Source organism: Vidua macroura, chromosome Z (genome assembly GCF_024509145.1).
Source record: "Vidua macroura isolate BioBank_ID:100142 chromosome Z, ASM2450914v1, whole genome shotgun sequence".
NCBI classification, from domain to species: Eukaryota; Metazoa; Chordata; class Aves; order Passeriformes; family Viduidae; genus Vidua; species Vidua macroura.
The window spans coordinates 26,455,215-26,477,961 of record NC_071611.1 but is presented as its reverse complement, the minus strand read 5'-3'; the positions used below and the strand labels follow the sequence as shown (position 1 = coordinate 26,477,961).

The window sequence follows — 22,747 nt, the reverse complement described above, 5'->3', positions numbered from 1 at the left end:
CAATGTATTAAAAAACCAAGTATTGATGGATGTTCTCATTAAGAAAGAACATGAAGGAAACAGTGAGATTGAGGGTGAGTAGGGTATTAAAACATTTATGAAGCAAGGATAACAAATGGGTTCATAGTCCTGGAAAGTATTTTGTGAATCCCAAATAACTGTCAGAAGCACATTAAATTTGCATATTTGGAAGAGTAAATTACTGATTTAACATAAATTAATGCTAGATTTAGTGTTTTACAAGAGTATTCTGTTTAAATTGATACAAGCTCAGTTAATGACAGTTCTTTGATTTTAGGAGAATATCTATATTCTGGAAAGGAGTGGGACTTGGAAGCTATGGCTATTGAAAATTAAATAATGGCTGTTTTTTTCTTCAATATATAAACCTTTATGTCAAAACTGAAGCACTAGTACTACTACTAAATCATCACAAATAATAAATTTTATTAACTTACATACAGATTTTTGCATGGAAATAATAATTACTCATTATCATGACTTCAAGCAGACTATTCACATGGTTGTTCTGTACATTTCTTAATAGAAACCAGATACCTAAACCAGCTGTGTTTAATTTTCCCCTAAGTTATCTAGTTATTTGTGAAGTCCAGATATAGCCTTAATATATTTGCCTTTGGCTAAAAAAAAATCACAAAAGGCTTTGCCAGAGTGGTGTTTCCCATTTCAGAGCTGTTCATGCTTTTCATTGGTTTACGGTAATGTTTAGTTTTCATTTTTCTGTGATAAGATCCTAACCTCCCAATGTTCAGGCTGTTCACAGAAGTGTCTTTCATCAATTAAAAAAGGAGCAGCAACAGAGATGAAAGTACATCTTTGCCCAGCCCCCTACAATATACTGCATATGTTGGATCTGAAAACCTTTGAATCCCACTGTGAAAGGAAGTAAAATTGATGTAGGCTTTTTGGTCTGTTTTGCAGGAAGACAAGGAAGCTGGGTTTGCATGGTGGATCCTTACACAGGAACCACATGGGCATGTACATTTCTCCTCATGCTCATGAGTCATACGAAATTAAGAACAGAAATAAATAGTCATTAAAGGGTAACAAAACCATCTATCATTACCTCATGGAAAAAAATGGGTTATTAGGATGAGCTTTAAAACATGCATCTGTTTATTCCAACTAAGCCAAGATATTAGGAAACCTCTAGACCTGTCATTGATGTATTCTCCATTGCTGTGAATCTGATTTTCCAGTGTGAAGTTGAAGACAAAATGTGAGACCTCCTCATTGCGGAAGTGTTTCACTCGGGATGCATACTCGTCTGACTGCAGATGTTTAATGACATCAGGAAACCAGACAGATAAGCCGTAGTAGCTGTGGAAAAACAGAAAAACTTCAGGCACCAATTTCACTCATTCGGAGATCTGTGTGAGGTGTGAATGAGCAGCTCCCTTGGACACTTATGTGATCAAGCTGTTTCTCCATCAGAATAAAATCCTCCATAATATAGAATTATTGAAATATGCTGACACCAGAAGATGTCAGTTTTTCAAAGAGGGTATTCCTGATGAGTCAGGTTTGTAACCAAGAACAGACTAACTGACAAACATAGCATTTTGTGGAAAGATCCTGAATAAAACAGATTACCATAGTGTCAGAAATTTACATACAGATGATTTTTCTGTCTGTCAAGACTATAAAAAATGGTTTAATCTCAACCACTCTTACCCAAAAGACAGGGTGAACCACACAGCTGTAAGTTTGATCGTATTATCCTTCACTGGGTAGTTGAAGCATCTCATAAATGTCAACCAAATCTGTAAATCATTATGAAACACATTTATTTACATATCTTCACTTATTTTGAACAGTTTTCTTAAAGGCTAGAAAATATTTGATTCTTACTTGCTTACTTCTTCAGGGCATGAGAGAAAGCAAATCAGCTCTCTGGCCACACTTCTTTTGATACAGCCCAGGATGTGATTTGCTTTCTCAGCGGAAGAACATATTGTAGTCTCATATAAATTTTTTTGTAACCAGTGTGGACTGTTTACAATTCAGCCTTATTCTGATCACCTCAAACTTTCTTCATCTCTAGACAACTTCAGTTTACTTTCTCAAATAAACCAGAGATTTTCTCAGAAATGTTTTCTTCTCACTTCCCAGTATTAGACAAACTATATTTCATAATTAAACAGGGATACAATCATGGTGTGATCTGTTGTAACAAACCGTGGTTAGAAATTGATGCCTGCACTATATCAGGAAAATGTGGAACTACCACAGGGTCAGAGACAGTATGGCAGAATGACTGAAAATGGTGTTTTCATCTCTCTCCGAGGAGAGGAGAGGAGAGGAGAGGAGAGGAGAGGAGAGGAGAGGAGAGGAGAGAAAGAAAGAGAAAGAGAAGAGGAAAGAGAAAGAGAAAGAGAAAGAGGAAAGAGAAAGAGAAAAGAGAAAGAGAAAGGAGAAAGAGAAAGAGAAAAGAGGAAAGAAAAGAGAAGAGAAAGAGGAAAGAGAAGAGGAAAGAGGGAAAGAGAAAGAAAGAGGAAAGAAGGAAAGAGAAAGAGAAGAGAAAAGAGAGAAGAAGAGAAGAGAAAGAGAGAAAGAGAAAAGAGGCAGTCTGTTCTCAGAGGTCCCAACACACATCATGCAATGATGACTGACCCAGGGTCTAGTCTCATGTATAACAAGGATGTGAGCCAACCAAACTGCAGCTCCTTAAAAACTGATTTAGTAAGATGCCGAATAATAATATTTTAGTCTTCAAGTGCTCCATTTTTGGTCAGTAATTGCAAAAGTAGACAGTTTCTGGAATTTTTTCTTTTCCCTGGGGAAAATGTGATTTTTCCTAACAAAGTAATTTTGTGACAAACCTTGGTTTACAACACTTCATCATAGTTCTAGAGAGCTTGAAATGACAGATTTTTAATAGCTGTGAAAAGATAGTTTTGAACTTTTAAAAGGTTAATTAATGAGGACCGTTTCAATTTTTTGTTACAAGGCTCAAAGATACTATGTAATTTTGGTTTTACAAAAAGAAAATTTACAAAAAGAAAAATTAATAAAAGGATAAGAAGCACAGTCCCAGCAAGCTTGTATTAAAATCTGAAATAGCTCTAAAATATTTTTCTAGTAGAACATTTGACATGCCTAAAAATTACATGCAGATACAATGCCTTATAAAGGCATTAATGTACACAATTTATTAGTGAATTTATCATTTTTAACTAATGTGTCTGGCTCATGTTCCTCCTGATAATTTTTCATCTCCTCATGTGTCACCACCTTCCATTCGTATATATTGATCCACATTCTTAATACATAGTTATTTTGTGCTGTTTATGAATATCATCATGTATTCATTACCCATCACTTCTGTGAGGACCAATGCAGCATTTATCTCCTCTGAAGCTGGGATAAAGCTCTATGATTCATCTGCATTTTTTCTGGGTCAGGAAACCAAAACCTTACACGGGTTCCTGATTCCTTCAGTTGTATGGAAAATGTACCATTGCAGCTATCAACAGCAAGAGCTTAGCAAATCCATCTCATTTCTGAAAGTTAGTTAGAAAGGAAGAAGGTAATTACAGAATCAAGAGAAATGTTGTTACTTACACCATACAGCTCTGTGCGGATTCTTACAAAACACCTCCTGTACCAAGTTCCAGTATCACTCTCAATTTCTATGAGCTCATCTATCTGCTTAGGCGTTTTGATTCTGGTAACCTAGAAATAAAAACAGAATGTTTGAAAAAAATGTAATAAAAAAAAAAGTTTGAAGTTTCCGGAATCATGAACTGCCTATGGAGGATTATTGGTGGGATTTATTACACTCCATCTACTAAAATTGAGCAGATACTCAACCTGGGTCTACACTAGACGTGTTTTAGATTTATAAAGGAATATTAACACATTGTAATGCCAAAGTCTTTATGGATGCAACAGTTTCAGAAAACTCTATGTTCAAGGCATGCAGGAGATACATTTCCTTTGGCTACAATAAGCTGTTGCTGTCATATACCTCTAGAGAGCTGTTGTATATACCCCCAATGCCTCAAAAGATAAAACATATATTTCATCCACCAGTTAACCATGGCCAGAATTTGCCTTCAAATTGTTTCTGACTTGCTATCACAACATTTTTGGAAGTAGTTTGATTAAAGACACAGCAATGAAAAAAGAAGTATTCAAAAGGTCATGAATTAGTAGTTGGACAACCTTTTTATTATTTTGTTATTTTTTCTAGTGTTAAACACTAGTAACACACTAGTGTTAAACTTAATGAAGAGAGAAGAAGTTAGGTGAAATTATCTGGAACCATGCATACTATTGCTGTTATGAACAATCATCTACTTATCTAAAGTGAAATGAGATAAACAGACATCAGGGAAAAATACTGAATTACCAGTGACAGGGAATGTAATGCATCTTACAATGCTAATTTTTATTTTTACTCTCTTGTGCAGCAGAACCAGGATGTAGCAGAACCAGATTCCGATACACAAGCGAGTAAAAGTAAAAATTAAAGAAAAAAAAGAAATTAAAGAAAAAATAAAAATTAAATGGCAGAGCCATGGTCTTTCCAGACACAGGATCTGACAAACATATACTGCTGTATGGTTTTTGTTTTAGTTTCTACTCTGATCCCAGCTTCAGTCATATCACAAAAGGCACTGTATTCATCCAGAATTTAGGATGAGTAGAGAACAGAAAGAACATTAATAAAATAGGGAAAGGGACTGACACAGAAGGAAGAAGAGAGCAAGAGACTGCATGTTTGGTGTTTGGCTGCAGTTTCTGAAGTTAGACATAATTTCTGTTTCTTCTTAACAGAATGAGAACAACCCCTGCCCCCACCTCCAGTGTATCACAGTGGATTACAGGCCATCAGGGAATAGCAATATTAATGATAAAGGTCAAGTTTTGAGCCCACTGGTTTTACAGATGTATACTGTTTGAGATGCAACAGCAGCATCATCCCATGAACAAGAACACAGAAAAGCCCACTAAACAGTTTGAGGTATACTGCCCTCATTTCTGAAGTACTACAGCTTGCTGTTTTGCCAGATCATGACTATCAAAAGCCTGTAAACTTCTTGTCATGCCTCTTCCAATAATTGTGTCCGCATCACTGCACTGATCTCAAGCTTTTCTTAAACTGCTTTCAGGAAATATATGATACAAAAGACTGAGTCAAGTCCTCAAAAATTATCTGATATCTCCTACATAAAAAAATCCTTACATATCTCTAGGCAGAAAATAAATGCCTATTGAATCTCACTCTTGTGGGCTCAGGGTCAGCATTTTCATTGTACTGGGCACCAGACTCAGTTGGAGCTGTGGAGATTGAGGGAAACATATGTATCCTGGGACCACTGTATGCGTCTGGGACAAAAGTTCCCTGGTCTTGGTGGTTCTTTAACATATGGAAAGTCCTATTGAGTCAGGATAATAGTCCATCTGGAACATGCAAATTCAGCATGCCAGTGTTTCTTTTCCAAACCCAGAAAAGAAAACCTATTTTAATGAAAATGATGCTTCTCTTTAAAAGCAATGGTTGGAAATATGCAATGTTTATAATTTTAAAAAATAAAGACTTTTTGCAGAGAGAAATATTTGCAGGAAAAGGAATTAATACATGGTAATTGAGGAGTAGAGAAAATTTTGATTTTAAGGATGCAAGCTTTTTTTTTTTTTTTTTTTTTTAACTTAAATATTTAAACCAAGAGGTCTAATGAATAGGTATTTTAAAAACCCAGGAAGATAATAAAGCATGTACATAAACATCTAACTTTGGTAGTTCCATGATTGAATTTATTGGTGTCTGTTAGTGTCACTGCTTTCAGGACAAATTCTTCAAAGTATGAAGAGCCACCCTCTAAATTAATTCAGGAACCAGAATATTCCATTTTGGATTAATTCTAAACCCAACTACTTGTCAATTGATGCCATCTCTTTCTAAAGGCTTGAAGATAATCCCCTCAATAATACGAGTAACAAGAATAAACATAACCTGTGGGGAAAAAAAAAAACTTCCAGAAAAAGATTAAATCAATATAATACAGGAAAATGCATAAAAGAAAATGACACTAAAACTATAGGTGTAATGGAAAAAAGTTACATCATCTGTAGAGTCAGAAAACATACTCTCAAAGTGTGTCTGGTGTAACTAACATTAAGTGGAGGAAAATAGTAAAGCATAAGTCATAGAATGGCATTGGATAAGCAAATGAGGAGTATAGAAAGTTTAGAAGTATATGAATAAATTACTGAGAAAAAATGTCACAATATTGAGGACTAACAGAAAAAATGGAAACTAAAAGGATATGTCAAACAAATTAAGCATAATTTCTTTGCTTTCTGGGTTTTATGAGATGAAGTGCTGATGTTGTACAAAAAGAAGAGAATGATGCATTTTCTAATCATTTTAATGCAACCTAAAAATAGGGACTTCTATATATGTCTGACCTTGACACACAGCACAGTATTTCTAGTATCAACTTGATATATGGAGTAGAGTTTTCCTAATGCTCAAGGCAGAAACTGGCAAAATTAATGGCTGACCAATTTACAAAGGTGACTGTAGACAAAGTGTCTGAGTGTCACCTTTTAACAACCATACAGACAAATGCTTGCTAGATCACAAGAGCTGGAAACAACAAGCATGTGCTTTGTTTTGTTCTCGACAGCTGCTTTAGGATGTGATTACAATTACGTCAAAGTGACGTGAGAGGTTTATCCTTCCGCCCACATTTTCTCCTAGCACATTTCTGTCTTCTTTCTTGTGCTTAAACCAATAATAAAGAGGGACAGGGTCAGCACTATGGCTGACTGTGAAATCAGTCGATGAATATCAATAGAAGCAGAAAAAAAAAAAACCTCTGAAGTCACCAGGAGCAGGCATATTCTGTCTGAAAGCTGCTCAGATCAGCAAGAGCCAATTGTGAAATTACACCATATCTGTATGGTGTTAGGCAAATCCCTTTACTCATAAATTAAATAAAAAAAAAAAAAAATTAGATTAGGTGGGATTAGGGGTAGGTCACCAGTGTACCAATAAATGTGGATTTAACATGGTAAATGTGCCTACCATCTTTCTTTCAAGTTAACTATAGGAATTCTTGAGCTTCTTTGTGGAAAGGTTTAAATGGAAGAAATGGAAACTACATTCAAGGCAGCAAACTGCAAATCTCAGTGGAATATAAGTTATGTGGTCAGATGGTCATTCCTCAAGACTGCCTGCAAATGCAGAACCTTTAAGAGGATTTCTTAATTGAGTTACATGTGCATTAAAATAAGAAGAAAGCTTCTGGAAGAAGAAAAACATCCCATACATGGCTCTGAGGGAGCAGAGTGCACATACTACCACAGCTCTGCACAAGATGGAGAGGCCGACTGGATTTCAAAGCAAGAAAGTGCTGTTTGATCCTACTGTATCCAGGAAGACAAGATTGTATAGTCTTCATAAATAACAAAGATGCTATAAAAAAATCCATTTTTGAATTGGCAATTTCTCTTCCAATAGAAACAACCCATCAATACTTTAAATAGGGTTTTATAATTAAGCCTCAACAAAATGAATTTGAACCTCCCAGACATTTTGAGAATATTAAATGTTTGAAATTACAATTTAATAGAAATTAAGATGTAGTTTTTAAATCCATTGTTTTACCTGATAAGAATGGGAAAAAATTTCAAATCCTAAAGACACAACAGCTAGCTAATTTGGACTATTATGTGGCTACTGTTATTACTAAGGGTCAAAACTTAGTAAATAAAACACAGATAGAATCTATTAACTATCTTGGTACACCATATAAAATTATCATGCTGTGGCTTCATACACTCATGAATATCCTGGCCAAAGGCTGATTTCTTAGCAGACGTTGTATATATAACAATTTCAGTAGGAATTCAAAATACTTTTTATTTAGGTATTTAGCAATACTCACAGTGAAGACTTTCTCGGGCTGACCACGAGCACGCATGTTTGTGTCATGAATTTGTTTGAGTATCATCCAAGCTTCATCATGTTTTCCAACCTGAATGTTAGAACAAAACATTAAAGTGCAACATACATACAAATTGAGTTACTACCTATAGCTCCTGAATTATCTAAATGCCTGTTTGGTAGATGTCATGATATAAAAAAGAAATAATTTTCATTGGAATCTAGAAACTGTTTGGGAAGTTATACCTCCAGCAGGAATCGTGGGCTTTCCGGCATAAAGGTGAGGGCAACCACAGAAGAGACACAAGGCAGTGCACAGACAATCACAAATACTCGCCAGCTGTGGAACTGGTAGGCAGAGCCCATGCTGAAACTCCATCCTGTGGAAGCAGAAATTCACAAAATGTAGACAAATATTTGAGTATTACATGTGTTATCCTTTATATGTTGCTTCTTGGACATGCAAAATGATACCTATATTTAAATGAAGCCTGACTGATATATTTCCACAAATATTGGTCATCCAAAAAATAGTTTTACACTATGACTTTTAGCCTCTTGTATGACTAGCCATACTGGAAAGTGGTTGTATTATGGATGAAAGGCTTTCTTGTGCAGGGATGAAGAAGCTTCTTTCAATTCTCTAAGCAAAATCTATATTAAGGTAGTTATATGAACCAAACAGGGACATCATCACCATGCATAAGAATATATATACAAAGAAATAATTTTCTATGAACAATGGAAGTGGAGAGACTTAAAAGTCTACACACAAATGACATATTTTCTGGAATTGCATAGCTTTCCTTAATATTAACTTCTTCTACAAAGTTGATTTAGATACTGTTAATAAGAATCACCCATGTGAAACTGGAGGACTGCTAGTTCAGCTTTTTAATAAAATATCTGGTTGGTTGGTATATTATGACTGGACTATTGAAAAGTTATAAGAAAACTAAGAATTTATCCTAAGAAAGAAAAAAGTATTATTTGGGTAACTACCTGGCCTTTTATTCTGGCTTCAGCACAGCAGGAATTTTCAAGTAAAATTTTCAAGGATAACTTATTAAAAGGTGAGTGGAATATAAGAATGATAGTAGAGGACAGAGGAGGTTACTGGAAGAAAATGAAATCTTGGGTAATGAACTGATATACTGGATTAATCTATTATTTGCTACCTGATTTTTCTAGGCAAAATATATAGTTAAATCCCTCTGGATGTCAGTATACAACTGGTAGGACATAGTACCGAATGGCCTATTAAATAGTTCTTCAAAGGAGGTATTTATGTGAGAAATGAAAAGTGTGTTTTGGAATGTAAAGATTCTATGCTCTGGATCATAAACACATTATTGGAAAAAATTTTCTTTCTCACATTAATGTACTTACATACTACTACATGAAAAGTACTATCAACCCATGATTTATTTTTATTCTTTGTCAATGTTTTGGTGAAACATCTTAATGAGTAGATGTGAGAATGTGTGTATTTCTGGTCTCCTACAAACTTCCTATGTTTCTGAAATTATATCACTTTGCTCTGCAGCCATTTAGCACTGCCACCTTTGCCTCAGGGAGAAAGGGATAAAATATGTAAGAGCATTGACAATTATCTTGGAATCCTATGTCATTTTTTTCAAGTAAGACTCCATATAGACATACTTTACTGCTCAAAATATCCTTCCAACTAAACCAAGATGCCTAAAAATTAATGGCAAATTTTATTCCAAAATAAAACCTGGAATTAAAATTTACAAATAAAATTGTAAACAAAACAAAAGCAAAGACATAAAACTGTATTAGAATTCACATTTTATTGATTTTTGGAAAATGTTAACATTTGATATTATGGAATTTCAAGTCTTAAATAATGTAGGTTTATTTTACATCTAAATTTTGAAGGGAAGGAAGTAAAGAAAGGTTTACAGTGTGTTAATGAAGCAATTAGAGACCATACGTGTGCTTTGGATACTGTGTACACATTTTATTCTAATAATTAGAATCATATTCTTCATTATGTAATTTAAAGTATAGAACAAAAGCACCTGGTGCAGAATTTGTGAAATATTTTTTTGGTGAAGTTAATTTTTGCTCTGATCAGTGAGTTCATCTGAATCCCTGGGCAGCTGTGCAATTGCTAGTGCTGCAGGGAAGGCAACACAGGATGGGAGTTTACATCTTTCAGAATGTTCAGTATCAGCCAAGGTACTGGCTATTGTTGTTACTAGAAACTGTTCCAGAAATACACGAAGCCACTGGTATAGTTAGGCAATCTGCCTTTCACAGCTCCAGTTTATGTTTTATGAGATTGAGCTGTACAAAAGGGCAGTTCTGCAGTAAATGAAATCAACCTGGCTTTATACCTGTTATAAAGCCAGCAACATCTTGTGCTCTGTAGCGAGTCCTGGAAAATGATCTTGGTAATTTATTTTTAGTTGTCATTTATTAATATAAGTGAACCATACTACACTTAATTAAGAGCAATAAATGCACTGTTCATTCTGTTATCATTGTGACAACCTACAAAACATCTTTTTTACTCCTCAAAATACCTGAGGGACATGTCAAGTGAAATGTTCATTATAGTTTTTATTGCTTTTGTTCCATCTTTTTCACTATGTACTGTATTAGTTCCTGCAATTTCTCTTGTGATTTAATGTATCTGCTGAATTAATGATAAATAGAAATGTTGTTATTATTAAAAAAAAATTGTAGGAAAAAAGCTGGAGCTGCACAGAGCTTTCAGGAGGTTTTCCTCCCATCTATTCCAGCACCACCACTAGATCAGCAAAACAAACATGTATTTCAAATGCACAGCAAGTTGGGATTTATTTTTATATTTAACACATCCTTTTTCCCCAGGTCATGAGCTAATCTGGATAATGGAGCCATTAGAGCAGCTCTGAATTTAGCTCACAAAGTGGCTTTCATTCCCTTTGTATGCAAGTCTTGGAAGTAAATAAAATTGTGTTCTTGGCTGTAAGTCAATCTCCTTCTCCCCTGATTCATGGCAAAATAGCAAAAGCACAGCAGCACTACATGGCTGCATTCAGTGCACTGCTCAAAACTGGAGCCAACCTTCACCCTTGCTCCCTGGCTATGCTGTACTCAAGAGTCATTAATCCTGAGAACAGGGCAAGTCACAATGTTTTATGAATTGAAAAACATTTGTCCCAAATGCATCTTGAGAGTAATGTACTGTAGAACAACCCAAAACCTCTGACGGCTGAATCTGAAGCTACTGCAGGAACCTTTGTGCTAAATACCACCCTCCTGCTCTCCTGGCTGCTGGAAAAGGCCAGTGAATTACAGACATGGCAATGACTGATTACAGAAACATAAGAGCACACAGTGGAGCAAAATCAAAATGTACAAGATGCTAATCTGTATCCAATCACCAATTTATGAGTTGAGCACAATGTCAACAAAATCTTGTCTCACAGAACAGCATACTATCAGCCCCATAATATTAATATATCAAAAAGATATTATAAAATTCTTGCTCCAAAGGAGAGAAAAGATAATCTGTCATAGATTTTCTGAATATATGCAGAGGGAAATCTGCCCACATTACATTCAATCACAAGGATCCTCTCCTACAGTAGACATATTACTAGAGAACAGGTTTATGGGGATGATTTGCTAAACTTTCCACAGTGAGGGTTGCAAGGAACATCATAGATCTCTATAAATTCATACCTGTTGCACTAAACTGCAATGTGGGCATTGAAAAACATAGGTGCCTATAGGCTCTGTATTAATACTGGCTGGCAAGGAGACAGTTTATATATACCGGAGGAATAAAGTTGTGAACGCCTTTCTAAGACACTAAAGTTGGCAAATAAAATCTAATCAAATATTGTGATTTTATGGCATGGTTAGCTAAAGACTGAGCATTTTGAGAATTTTTGTTCAGTACAAATAAGAGAAACTAGTTTCATGACAGTATCATAAATTGCCAAAACCTGTTTTTTCATAGATTTCTGTCTTTTAGTAGATCAAAAAGATGCAGAAACATACTTTAAAATTACAGATGGGGGAGAAAGAGAACCAATGAACTTACATTAATTCATAGATTTCACAGATTCTTCCAAATAATAATTTACATGATTTTATAACTTTTCTTATTTCTGTTTTACCACACAACCTTTGGTCAGAAATCAGCTTTCTAGCCTTCATTCTCAATGTTTTTGTTTGAAATATTTACGGTAACTAAGAAGCATGATTGCTCTAAATTGTCACTTGGTGGCACTGTTACTGTACTCAATACAAATAAAACTTAAATAAATAAAAAATATTAAATAAATTATAAATATTTATTTATATAAATTTAGAAATAATAAATTTATAAATAATAATTTTATAAAGAACAATTATTATAATAATTTTTATAAAAATTATTAAATAAATAATAAAAATCTTGCAGGAAGACTTTTACTATCAAATTCTGCTGTTTTGTTGCATATTTCCCAAATCTGAACTAAAGCAAAATTATGAGGTCTGGAAGCATTTTGAAGCTTGCATCATTTAAGCACCTTATTATTGCATTTATATTTTTTCTGGCCTGGCATTACCCATTTTAACTATCAATGTCGTCTAGGATTTGAGACCATATATTGTAGTGCTACTCATTAGAATAAAGGTGAAACATCACTGAAAAAAAAGAAAAGTTCAGGTAAGTTATGTAGCTGAAGAAGATCTGCTACACATATTTACAAAACTGGATGGAAACTATGATTTTATACAACTGCAGAAATGATTTCTTCAGAATTCTTCTGTGTTATATTACTGTGAAATTCCAGTAGCACATAGTAGAACACTTGTCTTTTCTGTGATTAAATTATTAATATCACCTAGGAAAAGCAATGTTATTTTTAGCCTGTATAAAGAGTTAGATACTCTGCAAACCTAGTCTCAGCACGTCAGCTGCTGGTAATTTCTGAAGAAGGAATTTGGAAATGAAATAGTTGAAGTGTGGCAGGCCATGATGGTGGGAATTAACAAAGGTGCATGGCTCTCTAGCTAAATGCAACTAGCCTTTGAGGATCACCAGTTCAATGGAAGAAGAATGTAAAAGTATTCAACAGATGTATTTTGCAAACATATTAGACTAAGAATTGCTCTGCTGACACTTAAAATGTGATGAGAAGGAACAAAGCATTTTCTAAAGACACATTTCCTCTGTCACAGAGGAAGGAGTTTGTAAGCACAGACCCAAGTCACTCCTCTGTGCTGGCATTGATATTTATCTCAAGACCATTGAAAATCAGGTCTCCAGCCACTCCCATGGCAGTATTTTGTATTCTGACAGTCGCTGGGACAGCTGAAAGAAGAACTGATCTTGCATAGAAAATAATTTGTTCTCAAATAGTATCAAATATATTCCTGCATAGCACTGTAATCCAGATGTAGTACCTCTGATCAATGACATTTACAGTACACTTTTTAAATTTCTCTAATACCTGCTGTAGAACTGCCCTGAAAAGTTTTATTTTTCATTAAGGAGGATGTTTGTGTATCTTCATACTTCAGAAAATGACATGATGTGATATGATATATGCCCAAAATTGAGGTTTAGTAATGACAAGTAAGGCTTTCACTTGCATGGAAATGCTAATGTATGAGGCCTGACAGGAAAAAAAGAACCCACAAAAAATAGTTTCAAATCAGAATATTTAAAAATGCTGGGGTGGAAGTGGATGTGGGGGGAAGGTAAGGGAAATTTGTAAGTCGTTGTGTGCATGGTTTGAAATGGTCTGTCTGAAATCTGACTTTCATTTGGCCCTGAAGTATGGCTGTATTAAGGATGCTGTGACTCACAGCAGTCAATGCAGTCAAGAAGATAGTACTTAAAATGAAGAAGAGATGAACAGACTTAATCATATAAGAGAATTAAAGCAGTATCCCTAATAAAAGAACTGCAGGTACCCAATAGTCTGGTCATGTTATCTATCTAATCTTGGCAGAAGCTAGAAGTGGCAAGGGGTGACTAATAATTGGTCTATTTATGATTATGAAATCAGAATCTCTCTTGCCTCCCTAATAGATAAAAATTAAAACCTGTAGAGTCTTGAAGCAGGCTGTTGCCAGTACTGGGCCTAATGGGAACAGCATGCCTGTATCTTGAGTTGAACAAAGGAAGCTATCCTTGCACTTCAATTTTCTTTACTGGGAAGGCTACTGGGCCAACCACATAAAACAGAGACATGAATATGTCAAAATCACTCATTATCTATTCATATGTTATGAAGTCTAACAGGGCAGAAGAGAAGCTATACAAAACCAGATAGCAAGGGCTTGCAATCTAAATTGACCATTATACATTTTCTACATATTCACCCTATATAGTCTCCTTCAGGGGACTATCCCAACTATTCAGAAGGTATAGATGTTCCAACAGCTATAACAAACAATGGCAAAAGAGTAAAGAGCATTCACAAGAAGCAGCTTATAGTATTTTCAGAATTGTTTTTGCCTCTTCAGCTCTTCCTATATGACTGAGAATGTATGATAGCAAGAGCATTGACTTACAGTTCACAGAGCTGGACAAATTCCATTTTAACTAATGTAAAGCAGCACTAAAACAAATTGTCACCCCTATAGATAAACAGCATGTTAAAAACAAACAAAAAGCCTTTGCTTAGGAACACTTGCAGAAAACATTCTGTCTTGAATGGTAGGTGTAGGAACTAACTGACATCAAAACAATAGACAGAAGAGGAAGATTTCTCTGCCTCTTAAGTTGTCTTGCATAGAGCCATACACGTTTATGCCCTTTAGTTTGTCTCCAAGCCACCACCCTCCATAATACCATCCCATTATATGGCAAGTTTTTGGCTGTCTGTAGGGTTTTATTGTGGTTTTCTGTATATTTGTATGATGCATCTCTATCTATAAAATAGGAACAGTAATACTTACCCAGGTTAAATCTTAACACAATGCTGTATGACCTCAGTAACACTGAAGAGGTATAAAAATAAGATATTAATCAGAGCCAAAATACAGATAGTTTTGGAAGAGACTATACTTAAAAAAAAATCCATAAAGAAAGACATTGACATGAAATGCAAAGCCATTATCCCATAAGGGGAGAGGGAAAATATAGGCATCATGTCTTGGTATGGTTTTATTATTATACTTTTTCCCCTAATCATCTCCCTTATGCCTAGAAATGGCTGCTGTAGCTTTAAGATGGCCCCAGGGGTGGGGCCGGGAGCCTTGATCTCCTGCTGGATTTTGTTCAAACCTCCACTTTCGGTGAGCTGGGGGCAGAGTACTGGGATCCTACATTGTTCTTTTTGTTGGATTAGTTTTTGCTACCTTGAAGCAAGATTTTTTTTTTTTTTTCCCTTCGCCTGGAGGCTGTACTGGGAATCCTCTCAGCAGTTTTTTCATGTTTTTTTGGTGGTGTTCTGGGGATTTTTATTGTTTTGTTTGTGTTTGTTTTTTTCCCTTGAACTGTTTTGACTTTTGTTTATTTTTTTTTTCAGTCCCTTAGAGAAGCCGGCAGGGGGCTGCCGCTAACCCCAGACCTCAGAGAAGCTGAACCAACATGAGAAAGGTCACTAAAACCCACCAGTTTCTCGTGCTGCAAGGAAGAGACTAACACCAGAAAGATTCCCATCTAGTCTGCCTGAGCAGCTGCACAAACTCCTGTTCCGCCCCTTCCCTGAGACAAAGAGGGCAGCCACCATCTTTGCCTCCCAGCCACACAGTCTGGTGAGGGCTGGGCTTAAGGGTTTGAAATTTCAGTGTCTCAGTTATTCAATCCTTTTCTGTGCTTGCAAGTGCACTTTTGGTTTTTTTGTTTGATTGTTTACTTTTTGTTAATAAACAGTTTGCTTTTTTTTCACTTTCACCCACTGGTATTCGTATCTCATTGGCAAAAGGAGCCCTTCTCTTCAGAGGAAACACTAATTTCAGAGTGTTTCCTCCTAAATTTGTCTCCAAACTGAGACACATCAAATTTCTCCAAAGCTTCTGCATAGTCTCTTGTTATGCCTGCACCTCATTCCTAAGAGATTTAGGGTTGTTATCCAATGCCCTTTTGACCCAGGAGATGTGTTTGGCTGATGTGTGATTACAATATAGAACTTTGTGAGCCTTTCCTAGGTTGATCCCAGCTTCAGCTATTCATTGCACCCAATGACATGACTCTTCATGAAAATAAGGGTAAAGCATTCCACTTAGAGGAAAGGAACAAAGGATGTCACTGATGAGGACTGGAGACAGGTCTGCAATTTTGTACTTCTTTTTGTTTAACCTTGGCCACTGAGAAGTTTCCATTCTCAAGCAAGAGAGAAATAGTGGAAATGCACTTTGCTAAGATGTCATGCTGGTGTAATGTCTCCAGCACCAAGCAGGATACAATTTTGCACCTTAGAAATTCTGAACGCAATTGCAATGCAGCTATCCTGTAGGACTGGAAACCTGCCAAAAAAGCACTTCAAGACAACATTACAGCATCTTGACTTTGATCACTATTAAGAGTTTTGCCTCTGTCTTGTCATTTAACCAGACTACAGGCACCCATTACCAGGAATTGAGCCTGAGTAACTTCAACATGGCTTTTTTCTGATGCAAGTATCATTATATATATGAGAAGTGGGTGTATGCTCACTTGTTGGAGTTCTTGGTTAATGATCACAGAAATTGGAAGCTTGCTATGGCAAATCTCTAATCTTCTACTTAGATGTTAAATCAGTGTTTCTAAAATAATCTACTTTGTGCATTCTCAAAATAATTTTATTCTGCTCTACCCCATAGTTGATAAAATACAAATCAGTGCAAAATCTCTCCTGAAACTTAAGTGGATTGCATACTCCTGAAATTTAAAATGAGAAATACTGTGTAGCTGTTTAAATTAAGTAAATATGCACATTACAGGCTAGAAGATTCTGAACTTCCCTTATGAGCACTCATGGCCCTGATGGTTAAAGAGGCTGACCTGGAATAGTGGCTAGGCAGAGTTAAAGGAATAAAGTATGTATTTATTAAAAGGCCTTCAAAGGATGCACCTTGGGCAGTACAAGAGCTCGGCTGGTGTTCTACCCAAGATGGACCCAAGATGGATGACTGGTCATGAGTTTTCACACTTTAATAAGTTTTGATCCATTTATATATTTGGGTTAACTGTCCAGTTACAGGTTCAGGTTATGAAGTCCCATCCTCCCAGACTGCTCTCCTCAATTCGCCATTGATATAAAAGGTTTAAAATCTTTTTAGGCCTGAAACTGCAGTGGTCCTTGGTTCTCAGGCTGGAAAGGGATTTTTTTGTCTAACTGCCCTATGAAGAGAACTTGGTAACACCTTATATACAGTTCAGAGTTGCACACTAAGGCAGTACAGAATCTGAAAAATATGAAAGCTAAAACTTAAGTCATTGTTCTGAGTAAACTGCCCAAGTCTGCTAGAAATGAGTGTAGAAAAACACAGGTCAACTTTTGTCCAGGGTTCAGATGAAAAGAGCTGTGATACATAATCAAAAGCTCAAAAGTTTTATTTTACTTTAAATGTCTGCTTTTGTCACATTTCTGCATGTAAATTTGATATAGAAAATTTTCTCATTTTAGTTAAAGACCTAATATAAAGCTACATTATATGGCACCATTTGCAGTCCTATGGAAGCAAATACTTTTGTTACTGCTCTGATGTTCTTTTATATATACATTTTGAATCTTCCTAATGCCTTTGTAATCCCATTGACTTAGAATACTACATAGCTGACTAAGGCTAACTATGGAAGAAAGATTTATTTATCTTAATTTTTTTCATGTCCATATGACCTAGAAGCATTTTATGAAAACCCTGCAATCAAAAAACAGCAGTAGCTGAACTTTCTTAGGTTGACAACCAGATAAAAGTGAGCATAAAAATTGAAATGTATTTTTCCAGTATGAACAAGATCCATTCAATAACTACATTAAGTTTACAATCAAGACTTACAACTGTAAAGATGATGTTTTAAGTACTCAGATATAAATAAATAAAAAAAAAAGAATAGGCCACCAAGGGTTAATATGTAGCTGAAAATCTCATTACAAGAACTGTGGCACATAATTGATCTGACTGTTTGGCTGACTGAGTCAGTGGCCCCAGAGATTTATGTACTCATGCATTTCTACAAAGTCCTGGCTTGGGTCTGGCTCTGTGCAGCTGTTCAATGAAGGCTCTTCACAATCTGCAAAACAAAGAGTAAAATCTGCCAGCCACAACACTAACAACATCACAACTTAGAGGCTTGTCAGTCTAAGAAAAGGTTATGTCAAGCTTTTCAGAGATGATGGTTCAAAGAGATGCAATTAATGTCAGAAGTGGGGGAGACAGAAATGCTGCTTTAAGGGCTTTAAAATAACATGGCTAATGTTCGCACCAAGACTGTGCAACCAAAGGCCACTAAAATGTGCTTCAAACATTGTATGAACTTTGTGGCATCACAGAACTTCATTTGTATGTAGCTTTAAATTTGTGTTAAATTTTTTACCTTAATTTTCCTACGTGTGTTTAGTAGTTTTCCACTACTTTATTTAGGAATTGAAAAATGGCTTTGTATTAATTTTGAAGCGTCTGTTTGGACAGTTCCTAAGAATACAAAAAGAGTAAATCATTGAGAGTAGACAGAGTCCACTTCCATACGAAGACAATATAAAGTTGTCAAATGCCCTGTGCAGTAGCCATTATGAATGAAGTCTATAAGGAAACACTTGTCTGCAACAAAATCTCTTCATATTGTTGTCCTACCCATATACAAAATACAGACACAATGATATCTATTTATTCTTGTGTGATGTCCTCCACCGTCTATCCACAGCCATGAGATTACAAATGGTGTAATGTAATGAGTTGTTGCAGACACTACTAAAAGCAGCAGTTAGATGTGGAAACTAATTGAAAATGTAAGTGTTCTTGTCCTGCTCCAGGACTCCCAGTGATTTATGTGCATCTGGACTAAGGATATTTAAATAATGGGTTCATGGAAAAGAAGGAAAGAGAAGCAATTAATCAAAAAGGACAATCAGTAAAAGGCACAATGAAACACTGTACCTTATGAAAAGAAAATGGGGCCTCCTTATCTAGCTTAACGTAGAAACAAAACATTAATTGAAATGCTGGAACAATATTTGAAGAATACCAAAAGGACATGTCTTTTATCAGTGATACGCATTCTACCTTTTGTGTGCTGCTGCAGTGTAACAACAGAATATCTCTGTAATTCAAGAAACTCTTTCAGAATTTAACTATTATATTTATTTGTTTGAACAGTGTTGCAAGAGAAATCTTACTTTCAATGAGCATTTCAGTGCTGTGATTAAAGTATTATTTCCTTTTTTTGCTATTTTACTTGCCTCTTGTTTTCTCTTTAAAAAAAAAAAAAATTAATCTAACAGCAGTCAATTGAACAAGCCTGGTCACATTTCTGGCCTTACTGCACAGACTATAGGGCCTTTTTATACATACTGTGAACCATGAGTTAGAAGTCTTGAATTCAAACCTTGGTCAGACTTCCAACAAAATATTTTTTGCACGCTGAAATCAGTACTAAGAATTCTCGGTCTGTCATGGTGGCAGTAGGAGATGGATTTTGCTTGTGAGCAGACAGTCACAGTGTTTGAAATGCAATTATTAAGGAAACAATGAAAACACAATATATCAAGAAAACAGAGAATTATTGTACATTCTTTCTTTTATACAGCTTCATAACTTCCTTGAGAGTCTAGAATCATAAAGGAATCAAATGTTTGTAACAGACTGAACTAAGTAATGTTTCTTTGTTTCCAGAGGAAATGAATGTTTTTTTGTATATGCTTTATCTCAAGATTTTTTCATCTGTTGTAGAACAGCTGCAAAATTAAACAGAGTTTTTTTGTTATTTAACTTTAAAAATATTAATAAAGAAATCTTAACAGATTAGCATCTTCCTTGTTTCTAGATGTAAAAAGCAAGGTTAATGTCTTGTTTCTAGATGTGAAAAGCAAGGTTAATGTCTGACACTGCAGGTACTTCTGCTGGTCAATCTGAACAAGTTTGTAAGGCAGCTTTATTAACCTGGATGTAATTTTCCTTAAATTATACTCAAGGCCAATTTATTGTGGGAAACTGAATTTTCAGTAAGAATGGGGCTGAGAAGTTGACAATTTTATTGTCATAAGAATGATTAACTATTACTACAGTTTCTGTGGAAAATTATGTTTATGGCATTGAACAATGATGTTTATGGCAACAGTCTGTTCACCTGTCTGTCAGTTCCTCCACCAGCATTCTTTAAATCCACTAAGCTACTTCAATCAAATGTCAAGGAAGTAATAGTCCCAAAAATAGTCACATTCTCCAAAGCCTTGTGAAATATACTGCCCAGGCAGAGAAGAGAGAGTCCAGCAGAAGATGAAGAAAAAGACATGAGATATCAGTGGTCCTTCCTGGATGCTGGAGCCTACCTGGGGATGGGGAACGCAGCATAGCCACCCAATTCATTTGCTTTGGCACTGGTCTGTCCCAGGCCAAAACGAGTTGCTTTCTACCTGAGAGCAGCTAGGCCAGAGCAGGGCTGTATTGCACCAGGGAGTATGGTGAGAGTGTGGGTATCTGAATGTTTCTTATAGCAGAGTTCTGGGGGAAAGAAGGGGGAACTGTAGAGACTATAGTAGAAAGGGATCTAGAAAAAGCAAGGACAAACTAAAAGGACTGCTGTGATGCAATGTTGTAAGCAACATATGGGAAGAGAGGGCAGAAGGGATTTCACCTGGATCAAAAGGTGGTTGACAGAACCCCCTAGAAAACTGTGCCTCATATCTTCTTTGCTCACAAAACAATTTGCTAGATTTTTACTGAACCTCTCACTAAACAAATTTTCTCTTTCACCCGCAGCCTGAAGTGCCAATGAAAAGGTTATATTTGAAGTTCACTGATGAGCATCTTTAGTGCTCATTAAGTAGATGTGCTAAAAGCTACTTAAACTTCTAGGGCTTGCAAATATAAACATTGAAATGACCATATCAAACCTTGCATTACAGCACAGAAAAATAAAAAAAAACTGATAAAGTGGTTTGTTTTGCTAAGGGAGATTTGCATAAGCAGCTCTTCTAAACTCTGCTGTACTCTGTCATTATTGCTGTTCCTAAAGATGAAGATTTTTTAAAAGTACACATTCAGTGGAATATAATTTAATAGGATTATTTTAAATGAGGAACAATTCACAAGTAGAAGTTGATAACTCAAGTTAATATTGAAACTGCCTTGTACACACTTTAATTAAATCAGATTTTGAAAAGTATAGATAAAGCATCATTTGCAGAATACCTGATTAATATAAGTGCATTAAGTATTTGCAGGGGGGAAGCATTGGGGATCAATCACTTTGCCTCTTAGAGGATGTAAAACAGATCAACAGATGTTGCATGACGTAGTAGATGCATTTATGTCTGATCTATTCCATTTATACAAGCATGACACAGTCTCATAGCAAATGCAGATTCAACCTTAACAAAGCTCTAACTTCTTTAAACCTTAAATGGTATTTTTCATTTGTGAAGGCTGATTCTGAAGACAGAAGATATATCAGAAAGGAAGTTGTTTGAGCCAAATTTGAAGATTTGTTCTTGGTTTTAAATTTTGGTTCACATATTTCCTCCAAGTCTTAAAAAAGGACAATATATTGATCTCAAACTCTGCAAGTTTCTTGGCACTTTCGTGGGCTTTTTACAGCTGAGAAAAAATTCATGGTTCTCTTCCCCACGCCATCTTCTTTGGCATTTCTCTTTGTAGAGGATAATTAATGAAATTCAGATACTTTCTGCAAAAATAGAAACTACCGTATAATAGAAAATGGTGCCCTGGGTTCAGCTTTTGCCCAAATAGCTGTTGCTATGGCATTAATTTGTTCTGAACTACCATGAAGAGGAAGATTTTTAAAGACATGTTTGAGGAAAACAATAGGAAAGAAAAGCAATATTAAGGAGTCAGAGATTTTTAAAATTGAGAGTCCAGAATTTTAAAAATTAAATAAGGACCACCTTACAAATTTCTTTATCTACCAGTGCAGGGTTATTTGGCCAAGAAGCTTTCTGTCTTCCATCTGGAGCTACCAGCCAGAATAATTTGATAGACATGCATTTTCCTACATGTGCTGGGAATATTCAGTTCTCCTTCTTTTTTTATTTTTTAAAAAATTCTAATATTTTTTTATTTGCTATTTTCTAGTCTACCCCAACACAAAGTGAAGGAATAGTATCTGTTTAATAGAACAGGGGTGAGGGAACTTTGAGGGACATCCATTGCATCAACTTGCTTCAAACCAGAATCCACAAAGGCCCCTGCAACAGGAATTTCAGTGCCTGAGGTTTTACTTCTTTCATAGCACTTTCATTCAGATGCTTAACTAACAGACCATTATAAAATCTTTTTCATTATCTGTACTACCATCCCTTGACAGAAATATCAGATCAATTTCTGTAAATCCACACTTAATAGCTCCTACCACTCAAAAGGATCCAGGTCTGCTCACCAGAAGTGCTGAAAGATGGATGCCTCCTAAGATCCTTCAGCTTTTATTGCTCATCAAGCACTAGTACTTGCTGTGCCCTAAGCCTCTAACCCACAGATAGTACATAGCAATACTGTGGGAATTTTTAACCCAATACCACTGCTGCTCTGTGACACTGAGAAAACCTTTAGCCCAACAAAAACCCAGATAGAAAACGGGAGTTAAAAGGTTTTCTTTTTTCATTGCTGTGCCACAGTTTTAGTCCATCATGTTCTCAGTTAAATCTGCAGCAGGCTGCGAGGTTAATTCCTCCATTAACACTGCCTGATGCTTTGCATGCTGTGAGT

At 35.7% G+C, this 22,747-nt stretch overlaps 1 protein-coding gene across 1 annotated transcript in view; it reads right to left on the bottom strand.

Moving 5' to 3' along the window:
* SV2C (synaptic vesicle glycoprotein 2C) overlaps positions 1–22,747 on the bottom strand; it is a 75,252-nt gene that overhangs the window by 16,434 nt on the left and 36,071 nt on the right. Inside the window, exons 4-8 of the mRNA XM_054003168.1 lie at positions 8,168–8,301; positions 7,923–8,012; positions 3,586–3,696; positions 1,696–1,784; positions 1,177–1,341 (exon numbers count right to left, since the gene is read on the bottom strand). Coding sequence (XP_053859143.1) covers positions 1,177–1,341; positions 1,696–1,784; positions 3,586–3,696; positions 7,923–8,012; positions 8,168–8,301 — 589 coding nt within the window. The remainder of the gene's footprint in view (positions 1–1,176; positions 1,342–1,695; positions 1,785–3,585; positions 3,697–7,922; positions 8,013–8,167; positions 8,302–22,747) is intronic.